The 23527-nt window shown below is 36.4% G+C and overlaps 1 protein-coding gene across 1 annotated transcript; it reads left to right on the top strand.

The window, feature by feature from the left end:
- Nucleotides 1–21494: 21494 nt before the first annotated feature.
- On the top strand, nt 21495–22847 carry LOC122301659. The gene has a single exon (XM_043113055.1). The coding sequence runs from the start codon at nt 21495–21497 to the stop codon at nt 22845–22847; it is 1353 nt and encodes a 450-aa protein (XP_042968989.1).
- Nucleotides 22848–23527: the final 680 nt, after the last annotated feature.

The raw sequence follows: 23527 nt of genomic DNA, 5'->3' as shown, positions 1-23527 counted from the left end.
ATATATATATATATATATATATATATATATCTACCATTGTCAATATATATATATATATTAATTTATATATAGGCCACCCACCATCTCCCAATACCAAAAATAGCCCAAACTACCCAAAAAATCCCAGCACATTATTTCTTAACAGCACCATCAAGGAGTCTCTCCACGAGACTGCTGAGACTCTGTGTGTGTATGGAAATTCTGGAAGAATGCCCTCATCAACAAATTTGCTTCATTTTGCCTCTCATGAAGTCTCAGTACTTCCTCTTGAATTGCATCAAATTGTGTCTTGTACTTGTCAGCATCTTTCCAGTAATTCTCAGCATCCTTCTTGTAAGTGTCTGCATCTTGCTTGTGCTTTTCAATCAAGGCATTCAACTCTTTTTCTCTTTGGCTGTCCCGTTGTCGTGTCGAGTCCGGGATGATCATCTCTCCTAGTCCCCTTGAATATCCTGGTCTAGAGCCAAGGACCTCCCTAAATACACTTGCTGCTGCATCATTGGTTCGTTGTTCAGGATCGAGACCATCCAGCTTCCCAACCATCTCCTTCTGCACATGGAATTTTTAATTGGTTATTGTTAAGTCTTGTAGTGACAAATGAAAAAATCAGTAAAGTAGTCAAACTAATAATGCATACTTTTATTCGCAATATATAACCTAATTTAATTATCATACTCACATAGCTGGCCTCAGTTGCTGCGGTGACAAATTTTCCGGTCTTTTTTGACCAATGAGTCTCCTTATAGAACTCCACCAAATCCGCATTTGCAGCCCGCTACAAGTGTGTAATTTTGTCAGATTTATGTTCAATGATTTATATTGATTCATCTGGAAAACATATACCCATGGAATCTCAACCACAAAACAACCAATTGATTACGACACCCCATGCACAAACAACATGTTGGGCGTTCTCAAACAATATAAGTTAGAAGTAACCAACATTGGAAATTATTTTGGTGTAATAAGACATGTAATATAATAATGGAATTCGTAGACCGCATTTTCAGGAATTATTCGTGATTGAAAAATTATCACAAAATGGGTTGTGACATCATACTAGGCTGAAACATTAATATAACTTACATACCTTCTCCTCCAAAATCCTAACAAAGGATTTCCTGCCTGCTGTGTGGTTGATGGTTTGTGCCTTTCTATTCTCCCGATTTTGCCTTGACATTGTCTGCCATTAATACCTAAAGTCAGCTTACCCAAACCACATAGTAAACAAACTATGTATGTAGTACCAATTTTAAATTCCTCTAGTTTCGTATTTTGTATAACCAAAATATACCTTGAATTCCTCGCTTCCCCACCTCCGACACAAGGTAATCCAAACATTCACGTCGACCATTGGACAACCAGAAGCCAATGCTTCTTCGTGGCTTCTGTATGATTCATATTTTCTGTGTAATTGGTGATGGAATGCATTAAACCTCTTACGCAGCTGCTTCAAGACGGTTAACTTGTGATTCTCCCGATCCCAATCCAACACGAAGTCAACCTACATGGATGAACATCACAAAAACATAGTCATTCTCTATTGTAAATAAACTCCAATGTGTCAATATTAATGGCAATAATCTTACCCTCACACGGTCGATCAACTCGTCCTTTTGTGCCTGCGGCACATCGGTCCATCTCGCATAGCTCATGTCGCAATGTTGTTTGATTATTTGTGTTACCCGTGCAGTGAACATGGATGAGTTCGTACAGCAGGGTGTAGTTTCACCGTCATTGATCTTCAGAAACACTTTTCCTTACTTTCTCAACATCTCGAACGCAATACACTTGGCTGGCTCGCGTTTCTGTTTGGGCTGCTCCATGTTCGAGGCAGGCATTGTGGGGGCAGTCGCATCTGTATTAGAAGATAACGTTCAATCATATCAGTCTTCAAAAATTAAATGATTAAAACCACATGCACTGGGGGTTTCATAATAAACATAGAACATAAATGGCAAGCATACCGATATTTTCTCCGTTGTGTGGGGTCACAATCGTACCAATATGATCTCTGTTCGGTGGGGTCACAACCAGAGCAATATTGTCCCCATTAGGTGGGGGTTCTCTTACAGGTGAAGGCTCTCTACTCGGCTCGGGTGGGGGCATCGGAATGGGACATGATGACTCCCATGGATGACTCGGAGGCTGAGTTGAGTCATCCGATCCTGACTCATGATCTTCATTTAGAGGGCTATGGTATTCAACGATACGAACTCCTCATGGTCGGCGTGCTCTAGTACCGTATGGTACAAATCGCCGGCCACGGAAACCTCGCCGGCCTCCTCTTCCGCGGGAAGGTCCTGCCATCGTGTCACCTGTATTTATTTAGAAAAGCCCATTTAAGTTAGAAGTAATTCCAACTTAGTCATTCTATGCAATCAGTGTATCCACATTAAATAAAAAAGCCCTCTAATGCCCACCTTGTATACGACTAATTTCTACTGCAGATATTAGTATTGCTTTTTTCTGTGTAATACACGTATATAGCAATCACGACCTTAATATACTTTCATTAGTTCGGAAGATGATGCATGAATGCTCATCTTTTTAACAATTGTACCCACCAAGAATTGGCTTGGAACTATTTGCATGAAAAAGTCATTGATTGTTTACCGAGTACAAGGAAGTACTTAATGTGAACATATTTACCTCCGGGGTTGTTCGTCATTTCTTGCAGGGCGATGTTATTTATAGTCAAACTTTCTTCTATTTGCGTCTGTGTGTTTGTCGTTGACCTGGTTACTGGTTATAGAACAACAATAATCATACACAATTCATTAACAAGCTGTCGGACAATAAATACATATGCAGTAATCTTGACTTTATATATGCTTTCTCTATGGAGTTGGAGCTAGTTAAAAAACGGTACAGCAAAGAAATGACCTACATGATTTAAACTGTAATATGATTACTTAGGGATAGATGACAGTCATTGTACACTTGGGAATTTAATCATTGCTACCTAGCTATGTAATTACAAAGTTAACTAGCATTAATCATGCTAGACACATGCATCTTAGAAGCTAGGACTGGAAACACAAGTCATTAATGCATTAATCAAATTCATACCCATTATTAAAGAAGCAATGCCATCGTCAATTTTGAGATTTTCACACTCTTGATCATGTACTAGTCCGTTAATCATGTGGGGCAACATGATTAATGGAATTTTCATCATGGAAAAGCTCTAGATTTATGTACAAGTTGCATTTAAAGACGAAACTATACATTGCGATTTTTATCAACTTTTCAGTCCCAAAAATGGTGCAACAGTTTTCATAGATATTAGTATTGTATTCATAGTGTGGGCATTCGGTAGTAAATGCATGAACATAATGACTGATTATTAAATCATACATTACAAGATTTAAATTGTGAAACAAAACTAACGGGATAATTATAACTACAATCAAAGTCATTGATTGTATTTCTTGATACCTTATATTGTCCATTTACAGCAAAACAATAAAGGTAAAGTCAAGATATGGAAGTTATCAACGATTTTAGCCGGTTGTCTACGCTGATATAGACTCCTCGTCTGTGTAAAGGTCCTCCTCATCTGAATATTCTCCAGCAACAGAAGCATCTCCTGAACCAGAATCAATTATGCCATCGTTAATGAAGTCTGCCGAATTCCAATTTTGACCAGCCATACTTGTAGCTTCTTGTGCATCAATCAAGATAGGTTCTATATCATTCCTACTCAGTGGAGTTGACATTGGACATGCATCGCACTGCAATGGTGCATAATCATATGACTCCTCAGTTTCTTGATATGCATCATCATCACTTGATGAGCCATCAATATCTTCTAACACCGTTGGCCTCGATGGAATTTCATATACATTCCTGTTCATGTATGTTTGCACCACAAACCATCGCCCTTTTGCCCTTATATCTCTGACGTAAAAATACTGGGAAGCCTGGCATGCCAACACAAACGGTTCATCCTTATACCAAGTCCTATCCATGTTGATACTAGTCATATGGTTATCAACTCTTACCCCTCGTCTTGGATCACCAACATCAAACCAATCACACATGAACAAGTACACCCAACGCCAACCCATGTAGTGTAACTCCAAGATCTCATTTATAACACCGTAGAAGTCTACATTATTAGTATTTTCGTCCCCAGTTACCAACACCCCTGAATTCTGTGTTCGCTGCCGAAGTTCACGTTCTTTCATATGGAACCTTTTGCCATTTATAATGCAAGCAGTATAGGATGCAACCCACCGTTCAGGACCGCAAGCTAATGCATATAGATCATCGGTCACATCAAGTGGGTTGTTGATACGCTGGTCCTGAACCTACAAGAATATTTTATATGAAGGTCATCACTTATAGTATTTTCAATTTAATCATAAAGGGTCGGGTTCATCAAGATAGGTTGTATTTGATCAAACTTGCACGTTTCTTCAACCACGTTGGAAATTCAGATTTATGTGTTCGATCGATAAAATTTGGGCTGTCCACCTTACACTTCTCATAATGCTCCCTGCATTTGGAGAACACATAAACCATGCCGCAATATATGTAAGTTTTGCTAAAGTCAAATGACATGAAAGGATTGATGGGAAAAGACATAAAATCATGTTGAAGTTGGAGTTGAGGGATAACGGATGTTTACTCTAGGTAGGGTCCAATCTCAGCGCAGTTGTTGAGGACGTACCATGTTGTTTCCGTAAGGAGTTTATCTGATAATTGCCTGTTGGAAGCAGTACCAATGGGCCTCAGTTTTTGGTTGAAAATTTTGATTCCATCTATGTCCTCCGATTCACCATCAATGTTGCGGTCCACTCGAGTAAACTTCATCTCAACGTCTTGGAGATCCAATGAGAAAAATGTCAGGCATTCAATGTGAATGTAGGCTTCGGCTATTGAGCCTTCTGGTCGGGCTTTATTCTTAACATACCGCTTGAACTTGCCAAGATATCTCTCAAATGGATACATCCACCTGTATTGTACTGGACCCCCAAGTATCGCCTCGCGGGGTAAGTGGACAGCTAAGTGAACCATGATATCGAAAAAAGATGGGGGAAATATCATCTCCAATTTGCATAGAATTGTGGCAATATCAGTTTCAAACTGGGATATTTGATTAACATGCAGGGTTCAGGCACACAACCCCTTGAAGAAACTGCACAGTTCAATCACGGCCAATGCAATATCATTTCTAGGAAATAGTCTTTGCATGAAAACATGATAGTCATGGCTTTTCGACCCGGAGATTCTACAATCTCATACAGATACACAATGCGCGATGTTCGAAGCGAAGCCATCTGGAAATTTCACATCGACCAGCCATTCACAGAATTTTTTCTTTTCATCACCGTGTAATGTATACAATGCTTGTGGCATTGTAACACGTTCACCGTCATACTTCAAATGCAATTCTTTTCTGAATCCCAAAATCTCTAGGTCACGTCGAGAATTAATATTATTTTTAGTTTTACCAGGAATGTTCATTAATGTGCACAATATGTTATCAAAAATATTCTTTTCAATATGCATGACATCTAAATTATGTCGAAGACGTAGGGTTACCCAATACGGTAGCTTGAAGAAAATGCTATTTTTGGTCCAGTTTAGCTCTTCAACAGTGCGTTTTCTCTTTCGATGAGATTTACCAAATTGGACATCCCCAAGCATCAGCAGTTGACCCAAAACATCAGAGCCTTCTACAACCCTTGGTGGTCTGCGATGATCTTCTTTACCATTGAATAAATGCTTTCTCGTTCGCTAGGTGTGATCGGCCGGCAAAAAACGCCGATGTCCCATATAATAATGTTTTCTCCCATATTTCAACCAATTGGAGTCTGTGCCCTCATTACAAGATGGACAAGCCAATTTTCCTTTTGTTGACCACCCAGAAAGAATCCCATACGCTGGAAAGTCATTGATTGTCCACATTAAAGTAGCGTGCAACATAAACGTTTCCTTCGTGGAGGCATCATACGTAGGTACCCCATGTTTCCAAAATTCAAGCAATTCATCGACCAACGGTTGCAAGTAAACATCAATGTCATTAGACGGAGATTTTGGCCCAGGAATAATGAGGGTTGTCATGAAGAATTGGTCCTTCATGCACAACCACGGCGGCAAGTTATACGGGATCAGGATTACTGGCCAAATGCTATATGGTTTTGCCATATTGTTGAATGGATTGAAACCGTCACTTGCTAGACCAAGCCTAACATTGCGAGCATCCTATGCGAACCAACTATGGTCGTCATCAAATCTCTTCCAGGACTCAGCGCCTGCAGGATGTCTCATACTAGACTCATCGGTTGGCTGTTGCTCTTTATGCCATCTCATATCACGTGCTATATTTGCTGTCATGAAAAGACGTTGCAATCTTGGCTTCAAAGGAAAATGCCTCAACACTTTTTGAGGGATAAGACGAGCCCTGTGTGTATTAGGCACTCACATTGAAGCAGTACAGATAGGGCATTCATTAAGATTAGCATTTTCCTTCCAGAATAAAATGCAGTCATTGGGACATGCTTGAATTTTGTTATAATTCATACCCAAACCCTGCTCCAATGATCTTGACTCCTCATATGAATGTGGCAATTCAACATCAGGAAAGGCGGCCCACAACAATTTAAGTAGCATATCAAATGACTTTATTGACCACCCACCAAGTGTCTTAATGTGTAACAACTTCACAATGAATGATAGTTTTGAGAATTTGGTACAGCCAGAAAAAAGTGGAAGTCGGGCATCCTCTAGTAGCTGCTCAAAAGATTGGCTTGGGGAGGGATCTGGAATAGATCCACCAGTTGCTAGTGGAGTATCATAACCTTGGGGAACATCAACAAATTGGCCTGCCCGAATGTCATCTAACATATGGTCCATATCATCAATGTAGTCATCGGCATAATCAGCAACACTATCATCATCGTCGTCATTGAAACTTCATGTTTCCTCTTCCCCATGAAAGATCCACTGGGTATAATTTGGATTGATCCCTTTCATGTACAAGTGAGTCTCCACATCAAAGATAGGCAAGAAGAGAGTATTGCAACATGAATGGCATGGACATCGAATGCGATCACTTCCTTGAGAATGGTTTCGTGCCAGGTTGAGGAAAGTGTTAACCCCTTCGGCGTATGCAGGCGATCGAAGTCTATTGGTCAAGTTCATCCAGCTTTTGTCCATCTAAAATGGTTGAAATCAACATATTAGTTACTCGGATAGTATTTAGGGTTCAATTTAGCTATACGAAAGATGGCTTCAGAATTAGAGAAACTGACATGGTTGGCTTTGAATATTGTCCATTTATTCAAAGCCAGATCTTGTGGATCACAAGAGAAGATGGAGGTGATAATACTAACCGGAGTTGTCATGAAGATCGTTGTGGAATGATAAAAGTTGTGTTGAACAGTTTGGCATGTCTATGCCAGGAGTATTGAAGGGCAACAGAATATGCCATCATGTTAAACATGGTACAAGAAGGCCACTTGTTGGTGAATGGCAAACTAATGCATATAAAGAAGCATGTAGAAGTGGAACTAGTTTGGAGGTTAGGTTGGCGTGTAGTTTGAAAACTTCAGTAAATGGAAGTATTTATAACTTCTAGCTACTTTCTAGATGTGTAGGTTGTTGTTCACAAGATTATGAAAGGCAAGTGTAAACGAAAGTACTTGGGCAAGATATATGAATCTTGTGAAAAAGGAAGTACGTGTCAGGAGATGTGGATGATAGTTTAATGACGAATTCTTGTTTGACTTGTAGATCTAAATATTAAACCTCACATGTATAACACTCGCAATTTTCTCCAAATTGATTCTCCAATTGGTATATGGCTGGGTGTAGGCATAAAGTCAGACAAGGTTAGGATTTTGAAAGGTTACGAAGCGTGATGTGATGGTCATACATAGGCATATAAACTAATAAGCATATGTATTCAGATGTAATTATAACTCGTCCAGAACCACAATGATTTTAGCCGGATGTGAGAATAATATGACATGCACGTTACAATCTAGCAATGGAAACATATCAATAAAAAGGTGAATATCATTGCTACCTAGCATGTTTTAAATTAAAACAACCGGCGTATGCAAACTAAAAAACTGTACAGTAGAAAACAGGTTTACACTGCATAATACCAATTGGTGTGTAAATATATAACATAGGCATCAAACCACAAATCACACAAAAGATATATAATTAGGAAAAATTCCAACTGATACACAACCTCCACAGACCACATTATATTTAATGTCTTTTTAGTACAAATATTTAAGATATGCATAATGAATATCAAAAATTTAATTAGTTACAGCAAAATTTTATCGGGAATTTTTTTTTTCTTAAGTAATAAAAAACCATATTATTAACTTATGGTGTGTGGAGGTTGGGAGGTTGTGTAGCGGATTTGGTTTCATCGTTGCAGGATGTGTTCCCCAATCTGATTTGCTGATGAAATAATAATTCTCCTCCAATAAATACATAGGATGGCTTCAAACATAGAATTTAACCAAGTGATATGTTTTAAAAGTAAGCCAGGAGCATAAGAGTAACAGATACATACAAAAGAAGCCACATGCTACAATCAACTAGGCTTGGCCTAGACAAACCATGCTATTTGTTTGGCGAATAGCATGGTTTGTTCATCCAATATCAACGGAATCTCAGTCAAGGAATTTAATTGAAGGAAATTATTTATGTCGACAGTAATTACCTCAAAAAGGGCCCTTGTCATATGCGCTGCAAGTTTTTCCTTGCGTGGGAAGCTCCAACAATTGTAGTTCACATTGTAGACTTCAAATTTTCCTATAAACAAATACAATGATGGCATTTGTTTAGGAAACAACCATGCAAGATAACAAAAAGGGAAGACTGCAGTTCGAACAAACCTATAGATAAATGAATCATTTCAAAAGATTTAGTATGTGCTTGAGAGAGAAGAGAGAGTTTAATCCTTAACAGCAAAACAGAGTTGGTCCAACACACAATGCTAGAATAACACAAAATCTCTTCAACTTTTTGAAAGCCACAAGCAACAAAAGCATTGTCAAAAACTCCAATGGGTGCCTTGACATTTTGAATATGTGAGTACAAATTTTATGATTGGTGATTCTAAGGTAGATACTGTTTGGATAAAGTTTAAAGAAGAGATAATATTACGGAAAATAAAAGTGGATATCCTTCTGTTTTTGTATGTATAGTCAAACAAATCACAAGTATTTTGTGCGACCAGACCACAACTTGACGGTGCTTTCCAAATAAACACACGGTTGGGTTTAACAAAAAACCCAAAGGAACATTTGTTATTATGTTACAGCATCCTAATAAAAGGGTGTGGCAATGTGAGTATGTTTGTTGAAGTTGTATCACTGATCAAAAGTGCTCTAGTTGATATTCTAAACAAAATAATTAAGGAATTAACTAAATTCCATAATTATGCTTGGATAATATTCAGCAATATGCGTGGAGACATTATTTGAATTCTATATAAGAATTCAAATAATTATGAGATATATGAATAACAACCTATTCAGGCCTTTAAAGCTCAATGAGATGCAGGTAAATATTGTAGTGTTGGAAGAAAAATCAGCACAAGTATGGAACTATAAATATCGATGTTAGGTGGGAATTAATATATGCAAGATAAGTAGCAAGAAACCAGATTCATAACAGAAAAAGAGAAATGCTCATTTCATGTCTAAACCGAACTTAACTTTCTCATCAATAGTACTTATTTGTAATGCTGCAAAGAAGAATGAATATCCCAAAGATGGCACTTAGATATCCAGATATTAAGTCAAAATCAATCTCAGTGTAATATTTTAACAATATTTTATTCAATTTTTAACTTTCATCCTAGCTCAACTGAACATCCAAACATAACCTTAATCCAAAGCTATATATTCAAGTATAATGTGAAATTAGACTAGGTATCTATAAGCTAAAATGATAATATAATCCTATTTCTTTTTTAAAATATTTTTAAATTCAAACTGTCTAGAGTCCACAAGCCAAATATGAAACAAGGTCACAAATTAAATCCTAACTATACACCAACAACCCCACGATTCAAATACAAAATCATATCTGAAATTAAAAGCAAACTGTCCAGCCAATCGCCCACAATCCAAATACAAAACAAGTTTGGAAATCAATCCAAACCATACACCAACAGCCCCACAAGCTAAATACAAAAAAAGGTATGAAATTAAATCCAAACCATATATCATCCATTTCCAACTGCCAAACTTTAAAACATTTACCAAAAATCAATGTTAAACCAAACACCAGATCTCATAGTTGCTGCCCAGCCACATATATCTCCAAACTGTCCAGACTTGAGCATGTACACAAGTAAAAATAATTCTCCAGCCATAAACACATACACAAGTATAATCTTTAAAATCTGGGGCATATACAAAAATGGGCAGTTGGTTTCTACCATTGTTTCCTATAATCTTTAAGTCTTACTATAATATTTAATTTCAAATATTAGCTTCAACAAACAAAGTTTGAAATCGTTGTAAACGGTTGGTTTGGCAAACAATTATCAAGGGGAGTTGTAGTATTTCCATACAAGAGGAGATATTAAAAAAAAAAAAACAATTCTAACATCATTAATCAACATGTTACATATATAAGAGCAATTAATGTCTTCTGATAAAAGTCTGCCCCAATTACTGCATTGTTCAACCAACATAGCAACTGGCCATCGGCATTCCCAAGTTAAACCAATCCAATGAAGTTTATATTTTTATAAACTTCCTCATAAATATCATCCTTGTATTCTAATTTCTAGAACTTAATAAAAAAAAATTAGATATATGATTTTTGCAACTAAACCCACAGTTTCACAAAACTCGATCTTCTATTTAGATGAAACATGCATTAAACTAAATAGACTCGAAAAAACTGAATTGTAATTTATCTGATAATTTACTTTACCAACCTCAACTTAGACTACACGCATGCTTCATTAATTTAGCATAGCCAACCTACTTATCCAAAGAAAAAAAGTATATCATAGCCAACCCACGAAAACAATTAACCAACCAAACCATTCTTCACTATCAGTTTAGCATATTGACAAAATATTCCATAATTTTCCGACCAAACCATACTTGCCAACTCTCCAATCAAATAAGCCTAGCAACTAGAAATAACCCATTCAAAGTCAATTAGGAAGCAACCTTCAAATTTACAAATGAATATTTCCAAAGAAAGCACATATCAAACCACAAAGCAAGCACCAATTTAAACATTATGCATCGAAAGCACCATAGATCAAATGCCCTCCAAAAAAATCATTCATGTGTTTAGGTATAGCTACATGTATTATTTGTCTTATCTAAAATAAGAGAGTTAGCATGCCAGGGAGTCCCCATGTCAAAAAAAGGTTATTGCCAAACATGTTGCACATCTCTAAGCAGGTTGAATGTTTATTAAATTATGACCCTATATGAGTTTGGACTTAATATAGGGTTTTCAAGAAAAATATCTATGAGGACATGCTGCCAGAAGTTTTGAATAGCTAGCCTACAAATCACCCATAATAATACATCTGTTTCAGAATGTAGTGTCATGAACAGATTGCATTAAAGTTAAAATTAATGAGCTTTAGATTCACATATGCATAATGAATCTAAACCTCATCACGTCAGTTAGCATAACAAGATATTTAAGTAAATGAGTACAACTTCTACTTTTGTAATGAACAACCATATAATAAGTGGTATTCCAACCTTAGCTCATGTACAAAAGCACAAAAGATTCCATGCATAGAGATGAAGTATAAGTATTTCACAACACATACAATAGCAACAAAACAGAGAACAAATAAAAGGATAGTCTCTGTTTTATTTTTGTCTTACTAATAGTAGTACAAGCTGCCAATGTCTTGAATGTACAGTAAAGCAGAGCATCACGCTCAGTTAAAACAAAGCAAGTGGAAAAAGCTATCCACTTCCTTTTAAAGAAGATCTAGTCCTTGTGAAAGTTTCTTAGCTCTCATTCTAGAATCTGAAACAGAATAATGAATGCTTACACTTCAACAGGGTCGACACCATTAATCAACAAAATGTGTACTAATAGTTGACACTTGTATCAACTGCTTCAAGTTCAATATCTATGGAAATCGTCCATGGAACAATATATTTTATATTCCCCAAAGATAATACTAGTCTGTAGGGCAGTAAAAGATTGTGCCCATCATAATTTGGTATCGATATCAGAATGTAGCAACTTTTTACCATAACCAGAGAAACGCTGCAGCCAAGACGCTACAGACAAATATTGTCTCCACCTAAACTCCAAACAGATCTAGAGCACTCATTAATATTATCTTTGGGGCTTAGTTATTAAACTTGGGAATATCCAATAGTGATTGCACAAGCTTGTCCAAAATGGTGCAACAGTTTTCAACTCTAGGGTTCTTTGAACTGACATGCTATCTCCACGTTCTAGTAAATCAATTTTATAGATAGATCTGGTAAAACGGTGCAAGCGAGAGAACAATCTCAGTGCTAGAACTCAAATCTAAAGGGATGCAAGTAATTTTTTAATGCAGAGTGTAGATCAATACATTGTTTATTAATTTTATATTTTTTATAGTGTGTGTGTGTGTGTGTGTATTAATTTATATAAACTGATATAAATGATTTCTGTTTCTACATGTAAGCCATTACTCAATAATGGTTGTGGTAGAGTAGGACTATATGAAGCATTAATCTAATTTATAATGTTATGACTCCGTTATGAAGGGCCCTAGCTATATAGCCTTGGATAGATTGCCATTTTGAACCAAATTACAAGGTATGAAAACTATTATATATATATATATTTATATATATATATATATGATATGGCAACTACCCTTGATATCAAATTGGAGAAGATTGCCATTATACAAGTATATATGTTTCATAACCACATCATTATAATTAAATATTATTCTTTTAGTCCAACCAGTTTGTTTAATTTATGGCAGCTTTGGGGTTTGTACTGATCATCATAGGTTGAATGAAATGTTGGGGGCGATGCTGCCTATTGACCTGGCATTCTACTCTATACAAGTCATCGATGGAGATGTGAGTAGAAGGAGACAATTCTAAATGAAGAATAAGCTAAATAGGAACACGATCAAGTCATAGAAAGAAAGATACATTTTCGAATGCCTTTTTGAAATTACAATTAGGCATCTCAAAGGAGTCAATTTTGTAAGCCATAGATGACGTACATAACATTAGAAAAAAAAAAATAAAACATAAAAAGTGAAAAAGGGGTCGGGGAGAAGTAGGTAAATGTAGTACCATTGCACACCATACTTTAGAGTTGTATTGCATCTTTGCATTCACGTTTTCTCAGCAAACTTTTGATTTCATTTTAGTTGAAACTAATATACACTAGCTGTCCAATTTTCCTAGGCTATTGAAAACCTAACTTAGTATGGGAACATTAGTCATAGAATTAGGGATTTGAAGAAAAAAAATAGTCAATCAGAGGCCACCAAGGAAATTTAAACTACCACTGCCAAATTATGAACATCAAATACCCAAAATCACATGGAGCCAAAATGCAGGTAAATACAAAATTAAATTTCAGTAAAAATGGTGCAAGAAAGGAGATGCTGAAAGATTCAAACATCTAACATAACGTCTACAAACAAAAAGCCCCCATTTTTGTAAAGTATCGAGCACAGATGAAGGGGGATTGAGAGAGAAATGAGTTGCAGAGATACCTGACCTAACAGAAGGGCAAACAGCGCTGAGTTAGGTTTGACAATGTCAACGTCCGCTACAAAGAGAAAATCGGAGAAGAAAAATCATGTTAGATAGTAGATGGAGGAACAGCGCGGGATGGGGAGAAAGTGATGACCGGGGCTTCCATGAAAGGGAAATGAAGTGGAGGAGAACCTAGGCTTCTAGTGTAGTCGACAATGGAGGTAGATTTCCGGCCGTGTGTATCAAGTTGGTGTGGAACAATTACCGGTAGGAGAAATAGGGATGAACGTCGAAGTGGAGAAGGGCTACGGGGTAACGTACAGTGTGGTTTCGGGGGGGAAAAAATAAAAGTTATGTGAGATTTGGCGTCCACAACACAAAACCAACGACATTTCCTCGCTGCAACAACTTAATTATTATGGCAAGGGGCATTTTCGCCGCAGCTGATGAAGAATTCGCTGCAACAATTAAAGCCAAGCGCTCGCCTTCACGAAACAGTATATTGTTGTCAAAATATTGCAACAATACTAATATTCACTGCAATAGATTACTTATTGCAGCGTTTTCAATTGCAACAAAATAAAATCGCTGCAATAGGCCGATTTTCTTGTAGTGATAACCCGAACAATCAGTCTTGATCAAAATCGTAATAATGAAGTTTAAAGTACTAGCAAATTGAGTACAAATTGAGGATTAGAGTAATTTGAGAAAAGAAAATTAAAAGAAGAAGAAGAAGAAGAAGAAGATCAGTATCATGTACGTCACTACAAGAAAATACACTTAACCCAGCGTTTTTTGAACTGTTGCAAATAAACACGCTGCAAATGGTTATTATTTGTAGCGTTTTTCACATCACTACAAATATGTTAACACATTCATCACCTGTCCGAGAGGAGGGTGCTGAAATTATTTGTTACAACGATTTTTTGATTAATAGCGGCAATTAATGGTGTTGCAAATATAAATGGACTTGTTACGGCGCTGGGAGCTACGACAGGATCCAGCTGGGCGCCAAAGTTGTAAATATGTTTTTATTCCCCCCCCCCCCCCCCCCGCCCCAACATTTCGCATTGAATAGTACCTTTCTTCCCCCGTGTTCAAAGAACTCCCTAACCGCAAGCTTCTTTAGCAAAACCTATTTGCCCTACCTCCACCTGCAAATCGCCCGTTTGACCAACTGTTTTGATGCGAACCGAACTTGAAGCTAGAAGGATTCACAAGGCACACACGTTCACGTAGCTCTCTTTCAGTTTTCGGATCGAGTCCCATTTTCCCACCCCCTTCCCCCCTAGTTCATGTAAATTCCTCTGTTTTGCATTTCGATTCCGAGTAGTGAGCCCCCTTCGCTAAGCATAAGGGCACAGTGCCCTGTTATTAGGCTGTTCACCGCAGATTTGGGCTTCAATTTGCTGTCGACCGATGCTGATTTTCAGCTCATAGTGGTCATCGTGAAGGTATGCTTTATTGTCCCTCTAATTTGCATAATCACTTCTTAATAGTTTTTGTGTTCCTCCACCGATTAATGACCACTAACTCGCTGCCTCCACCCATTTGGTGCTTGCAGAAGGAATTTTTGGGTTTTCCTCTTAGGAATGTAAACACCAGCCCATGTGTTTGACCCATTATGCTGAGATTTTTTCCACAAAATGCTCCTTTTTGTATATACTAATCCCCTCTGTTATTGTTGCAGCACGATCCTTTTCTTGGTGGCAAAGGGTTATTGGTATCGCCTCTTCCCCTTCATTTCCTCCACTCGGTTGGATGACATACAGCTGGTAAGAACCTCTGCTTTTTTCCCCATTTAATAATTGTGTTTAGGTCAAGTATAAATTAGCATAGACTCTTTGTACATTAATTTTTCCTCAATCCAGTTAGCCTAAAGTAGTTAAAAGATACTGGGAAATTTGTCACAGATATGCCTTTCTCTTTCATTTTGTTTCAAATTGCTATTTCATTCCATGGTGTAACCAAAATTATAAGTTACTTCAATATTTTACTTCAACACTAGTATACTTTGTGCACTAGTATTCCCTCATATTCTTTTAAATTGCTTGGAAAGAAAGAAACTTTGGAAGCTGAAATAATATGCAAACTATTGGTTGGTGTAGACTTGTGTTAAAAAAGCATTGACCATAGTTTACTTGTAGCTTGTTGTTGGTGTCCAGTTAGCAAAAGAAAACATAAATAACCACCAATCTTAAGGCTCTTTATTTGCAGCGTTTCATTTTCTGAGAAAACTACAAGTGTTTCCCTCCCCTTCTCAATATGATCTTGTGGATAAGCCAACACGCCCACATAAGATTCTTTTACCCGTTTGGAATGAAAAAATTATTCAAAATTCTGTAGTTTCATCTCATGAATTACTGCTCATGATCTTAAGTGATTATTATTGTTAACTATTCCTGCTGGAATTAATGAAGGATATTCATAAGATCTTAAGAACTCTATTTTTTGAATCATAAATGTATCTCCCTAATTAACTTATTTACATTCGGAATGCCAAGTTGCAATAAACCCATGCACCTCAACTACTTGATCACACATTCTCTAGAGATGTTATAAGTTTTATTCTTTTACAAAATCTATTGATATTGGATAAAACAGGGAAATAGATATATCTAGTTTAAGAAAATAAAATGAAATAGATATTTATTCTTAATAACTATTTCATCCATGATTCATACAAGCAAAGCTGTAGCTTATAACTTGACTATAATGGAAGAATGAAAAACTGATTTAGAATTTTTTTTTTATTTTTTATTTTGGTATGTTAGAGATAATATCAAATCAAAGATTTAAATTAATTATTATCTACACTTGATTTTCATATGTATCAAATGAAGAGATTTGGTTTTCATAATTATCAACCAAAGAGTTGTTGGTTTCCTGCTTGACCAAATCAGGGGATTTTATTGCCAACTCCATTAAGATACTTACTTGATCTCATCTCCATTTAATATTTCTATAAATATGGATTAACCAAAATGTATTCATCACCCGCTGAATATAGCAATGATGTAGCATTCAAGGTCTTTCTCTCATTCTCGGAGTTCTCTTTGAAACAATCTCAATTTCTATTACTTGTATTTCTTATTTTCAATCATGGCATCATAGTTCTTAGCTAACGCCATGCTTCATTTTGTAAACAATTTCTTTTAAAAACTTTTTCACTAGCTTAGCGTCTTACAAAATCTTCATACCCCTTCAACCATCTTCCATCTCAAATTCATGTCATCCAAGATTCTTTGTTGACATGTAAGCTTTTTTGTTAGTTCTTTTGTTAACCCAACTATTCTTTTCAACCTTTTCTTAGTATTGTTTGAAATCCCAAACTCAATTTTGATTTTTTATTTTTGGTCTTATAGTTGACATTAATATGGACACACCAACCACTTCAGATTATTTTTTCAGAAACAGTCAACTCTTTCATATCAGTATGCAGTACTTCTTCTTGATCTTTTCTCTTAAGGACCTTTGTGAAGTTGAGTTGCATTTGATTGCAAGACATCAAAATAGAAAGTACTTTAGTTATATAGAAACTATATATTTAGGATGAATTTTGGGAAGATTAATTATAAATGGGGGTGTCTTTATCTTAGGTAAGAGAAGAGCAAAACGTCCCACCAGAAAAGTTAGTTAACCGAAAATATATATAGCAAAACTTTAAATATGATCTTGTAGGGTATGTAAGGATGTATATATATATTTAGGTAAGATGATTTACATCGACTGATCACCATTTAATTAGATGAAGCAAGAGGAGTGGCGTGTTGGCATGGGGAAGGTACTTACATGATAACCCTGGAAGGGCCTACTTGCAGCTTGCTTATGGAGAATCATACACAGTTTTATTAAACATGATCTCAAGTCTCTATCTACTAACTGTCCCACTTACTTGTTTTTGTATTATTTTTCTCTTTTCATTTAAGAAAAGAGAAAACATTCAATATGAAACATCATTCTTTTTTAGGGAAAAGTTATGAGGATATTGGATATATAGAGAACAAAAATGAGAGCAGACCTGCAACCATGTTTGGTGGTCAAAGTTATATATATATGTATATTATCATTAGCATTTTTGCGCGCTGTAATGATCGATCTGTTGGAATTGAACCTAGATGCACCTAGCTAGCTAGCTAGCTAAGCTATGATTTTATATAAATAAAAGTTAAAAATGCAAACTAACATTTTGAAAGAACACTGTTGGAAGTCGGCATTTATTTTTTGGATTTGTCTATTGGAATACTTTAAACATATTACAATATAATTAATGCATGATGGATTAATTTCCACCATGCTGCTTGCTTTTCTTTTGACCTGATTCCACAGCTAGCCCGCCCTATGATCTCCATCTCATGTAGTGCCGTGTTGCCAATGCATTATTGTTCAGATATGTATAATTTGGTAGAACCTAACTTATAAGCTGGGATAAGCCATCACACACACACCTATCCATTCGCTAGCTAATACATGAGCATTATCTTTTGGCTTAATGGGTTTTGAGGAGGGACACGATCTAATGTTGATGGCTTAAAGTCTCTTGGCAGTGGGGACCATGAATTATACCAAAATTCTGCAAGTAGTACTTTTATTCATCTCCTCGAGCGAGCTTGCCTAGCTAACCCCTAATATTGAGATCATGATAATATACATTGTTAGATTAATATATATATATATATTGAAACTAATGACCTTAATGATTATTGTAAGTTCTCTTGGAGGTAATTATTATACATCCCAAAAAGAAGTACTTCCAACTTTACTCTTGTTCTGCCCAAACCTAACTTGTAGACATAATCTATCAATATATTTTCTCATTGATAGATATGTACTGTTAAAGAAGTATCTTCTTCCATTTAATAACATTGATGTCATCTACTGTGCTTGGTAATCTACTCAGTTTTCTGCTCATATTTTTCTATTTTTTTGCTTCTCGTTTTTCCCAAATGTTTTGCTCATCTTGTTAGAAATGAACTAGCCTCATGTATTGCTCTTTTAAAGAAGCAATACAGCTTTGTTTTTAGTTGTAGTATTTAGTAAATGGCTAACACTTTCTATTGGGATACAGCTCTGTTTTTTTGTATATGGACTATGTTGGTATACTGTCTTGCTCATCATGGCATAATAGTACCATGATTTGATTTTAAATGTGTGTATCCCCATCAATATATTACTGATGTTGTACTGCTTATAAGTGATCCTTACCAGGCATAAAAGAATAATTTTTTTTATGAACTTTTCTGCTGGCTGTTTTGTTTCTAAACTTTTCTGCACCATTTTGTTTCTGAACTTTTCTGCACCATTTTTTTCTTTTATTTGCCTCCAGAATAAAAGAATAATTTTCTTTTCTGATCTCTTTTTGGATTCATCAAGATTTCTACCACCCTACCTTTCCCGAGTGCATTTACGTCGATTATTCTAGCTATTTTTCATGGATCTCTCTTCTTTGCATCGTAAAATTGGTTTTCTAAACTCATATGAAATAAATGGTTCATATGTGGCAGGGGACTAGATATAAACCATTATTTACAAAAGTTATTGGTGATGACAGAAAATCTACTTTAGTTGAGAAGTTTTAAAATCATGAATTAGATTGCAGAAACATTTAAAGCAGTCGCAAGATATGTGTGAAATTAGGTGCTCATCCCTATGTTTCTGACTATATATTACAGTCTTGCCATTCTGTCCGCTATCCACTTCATCTCCCATTTCTAGTTACAAAGTAGAGTTTCATGACAAGCTGTATGGTATGGCAAGGAGGTCTCTTTTGTCATGTTTTCTTAGAAAGAATCATATACTGTGAGGGCTAAAGGTATAAAGCGAATAGCTTTTTGTTGCTACAGTCTTTTGTGATATATATTTCTTTAGATCACAAAAAATGTGTGGGATAATTTAATTATGACATGTACAGTTTTTTTATAGTTTCCTAAATTCACACTCTGGTTCCGACTTTATGATCCTAACATTAGTCTATAGATTTTGGCTATTTTCTTTGTTCCATACCTGTTTTCAGATTTGGTAGACTTTTAGGGTAGCCACTTGATCTTTTCACTTATTTGGTTTCTCATTCCGCAGATTGTGTGACCCATCGTTCCCTCCTCATACTAAAGCCAAAGTCTAATCTCCATATATGCTGTCCGACTAACTTGGCACGGGCATTCCATCATCGGCACTAATAGCCAAAATAGATTAGCTTGGGACTCTGTTTTCTGCACCACAGGTATCTCTCAGCTACAGGGATAGAACCTGTGTAGTATAATCTTTTAATATTCACTGTAAAAAGTATACCTCACATGATACACCTTTGCTTGCTACCTAAGGGATATATTATGATAGATATTGGTGGTTTTTTTTTTCTCTGCTTGCCAAACACTAATTAATGGATCCTTGAATCAATGTCTACAAATGTTGTTGATAAGAGCAGAATTGTATAAGTTATGGGTAGGAATTGTGTAATTATGTGTTTTTTCAAGATTAAACACAATGCCTAGTTTGGGATAGGCCTGCTAACTCTAATTGAGAGCAGTACTATGCAGGAAAAACACTAGTACTTGGTAAATAGAGTTATACTTCACCTAATTTGCATGCAATTAATCTTATACTGAAATATTAAAACACACTGGCACGACGAAAAGTCTCGAGTTATCCTTTTCAATATCAGAAACCATGATTTGCATGGCAAAAATCTTAGAATAGTGTTGCCCTATAAGGCTGGAAACTACTTTCAGCCCCTTCTGTTCTTTTTTGTCATTTTGAAAGTCCAGCTTCAACATTCCACACAGCAACATGCAGTTATTATCATAGTTCTAGATATTGCATACAACAAACATGACATACATTTTAAATTCTAAAATCATAACATATGACTAAGGGAATAATCTCAATGTTTCAGTTTTAATTGTCACTTTTAAAACTGTTTTCTATGAATAATGTATCACGCTTATTATTTAAAAACTATGTAATAATATCCAGTTGCATTCCAAGCATAGCATATTCTTTTTTAAAATAATGTACAGATTTGTTACCCCCTAAAACTATATATTAAACCTCTCTTCTTCAAATATCCTTGAAAATATTCAAAATGTGACACTACTTCCATGAATCAAACCAGTGGTTATTCTTATTAGCCTATCATAAAGTTTGCACGTCTTGGTAATTTCTTCCGCAGTTAAAATCCAATTCTTCATATATATGATACTATTTGTGTCCAAACGCCTACCATGGCTTGAAATGAACACTATAACAGAAAATACCAAGAAATGAATACGTTCATATCTTGTTCTAGGCTTTTGTTGTCGACTTGATATTGTGTCTACCTCTTTTTTGACTTAATGTACCTTTCAAGTGTATTATAATTAATAATACACTTGGAAGATTTCTCTTATGGAAAAATATAGTTGCAAGCATAATTGTGCACTAATCTGTGCACCAATGTGATGTGATTAATCAAAAAGTAGATTTTATTGAAAACAATGTTAATTTAAATTTTAAGTATGAATAAATCAGTATTGGTACACAGATTAGTGCGCAACTGTGCTTGTATGTAGAAAAACTCTTCTCTTATTATGTTTATTATGGATAATGTTTATTATCACCTCCAAAATGATACTACTTTTTAATTTAAACATAAGTTTAAATATTTTTACATTAACATGTATATCATTGTGTGTGTTCGACTAGCAATTTCCCCCTACTTGTATCATGCTCCACATGCTAGTTTGTTCTAGAACCTACTGCTTTTATTATTATGACTTCATATCAAAACCATTCATGCCTTCTTCTTTTTATTAGATGGACAAAAGTTGGATGAGTGAAGGTGATAGACTTCTATCACCTGTTTACGCTGAAAGGGTTAAAAATTTCCTAACAATGGCACGAACCCATTCCATAGGAAGTGATCGCATTTGGTGTCCGTGCCGTTTATGCTGTAATAATCTCTTCTTGCCTATATTTGAGGTGGAGTCTCACTTGTTCATAAAAGGGATAGATCCAAACTACACCCAGTGGATATTTCATGGGGAGGAGGAAACTCTCCCCATCATTGACGATGATGACGATTCCGAAGTAGAAAGTGGAGACGTCTACATTGATGACATGGACCGTATGTTTGATGACATACGGGCAGCCACATGCGAAGATGCTCCTGATGACAACACTACATCACCAACTCACTCAGCAATACCACAGTCCTCCCCAAACCCAACTTTTGACCAACTATTAGAGGATGCCAGCCGTCCTCTTTTTGACGGCTGCACAAAATTCTCAAAGCTCTCTTTTGTTGTGAAGTTGTTACACATTAAAACACTTGGTGGGTGGTCAATCAAGTCTTTTGATATGCTCCTAAACCTTTTGCGGTCAGCCTTTCCTAATGCTGAATTGCCACAATCATATGAGGAGGCCAGGACATTGGAGCGAGGTTTGGGATTCACGTCCCACAAAATTCATGCATGCCCTAATGACTGCATATTCTTTTGGAAGGAAAATGCTAATCTTAATGAGTGCCCTATCTGTAAAGCTTCCCGATGGATGCCAAATACACACGGGTCACGAGTGATCCCTCAAAAAGTGCTTCGGCATTTTCCTTTGAAGCCAAGATTGCAGCGTCTCTTTGTGTCAAGCAAGATAGCAGGTGACATGAGATGGCATAAGGAGCAGCGGGTCACCGATGACACTAGTATGAGACATCCTGCTGACTCTGAGTCCTGGAAGACTTTTGATCAAGCTCACCCCAGATTTGCACGGGATGCTGGCAATGTTAGGCTCAGTTTGGCAAGCGACGGATTTAATCCATTCAACAATCTGGCTAAACCTTATAGCATTTGGCCAGTGATTCTTGTTCCGTATAACTTACCGTCGTGGTTATGCATGAAAGACATGTTCTTCATGACATCCCTCACTATCCCTGGCCCAAAATCACCAGGAAATGATATTGATGTTTATTTGCAACCGTTAATTGATGAGTTACTTGAACTCTGGGAACATGGGGTACCTACATATGATGCATCTACTAAGGAAATGTTCATGTTACATGTTGCCTTATTGTGGACAATTAGTGACTTTCCTGCCTATGGAAATCTATCTGGGTGGTCAACAAAAGGGAAAATGACATGTCCGTCTTGCAATGCACAAACAGATTCCAATTGATTGAAGTATGGCAGGAAACATTGTTATATGGGACATCGACGTCTCTTACCAAGAGATCACATTTGGCGAATGAGAAAATGGTTGTTTAACGGTAAAGAAGATCTTCGCATGCCCCCAACAATGGTTGAAGGAGCGGATCTTTTAACTCAATTACAAATGCTTGGAGATATTCAATTTGTAAAATCTTGTAGGAAGAGGAAATGCACTGCAGAGGAGTTGAACTGGACTAAGAAAAACATCTTCTTCAAACTACCTTATTGGTCAACTTTGCAGCTTAGACATAATCTAGATGTTATGCATATTGAGAAGAATATTTTCGAGAACATTTTGGGCACTCTTATGAACATTCCTGGTAAGACAAAAGATAACACTAATTCACGGCGTGATTTAGAGATCTTGGGCTTCAGAAAGGAATTACATTTGAAACGTGAAGGTGAACGTGTTACAATGCCACATGCAGCATACACATTACATGGAGATGAAAGGAATAAATTATGTACGTGGCTTGCTGAGGTTAAATATCCAGATGGGTTTGCTGCCAATATCACTCATTGTGTATCTGTACGTGATTCCAAAATCTCTGGGCTCAAAAGCCATGACCATTATGTTTTGTTGCAAACACTACTTCCTATTGCTGTGGGGGGGTTCTTAAAGAGGGATATTGCATTGACTTTGACTGA

Source organism: Carya illinoinensis, chromosome 2, assembly GCF_018687715.1.
Source record: "Carya illinoinensis cultivar Pawnee chromosome 2, C.illinoinensisPawnee_v1, whole genome shotgun sequence".
Lineage (NCBI taxonomy): Eukaryota > Viridiplantae > Streptophyta > Magnoliopsida > Fagales > Juglandaceae > Carya > Carya illinoinensis.
Note: the sequence above shows the minus strand (reverse complement) of the source record. Positions and strands in the feature narration are given on the sequence as shown.

Coding starts and splice junctions, on each gene's coding strand:
- LOC122301659 (XM_043113055.1), top strand. CDS start 21,495: ATGGACAAAAGTTGGATGAGTGAAGGTGATAGACTTCTATCACCTGTT.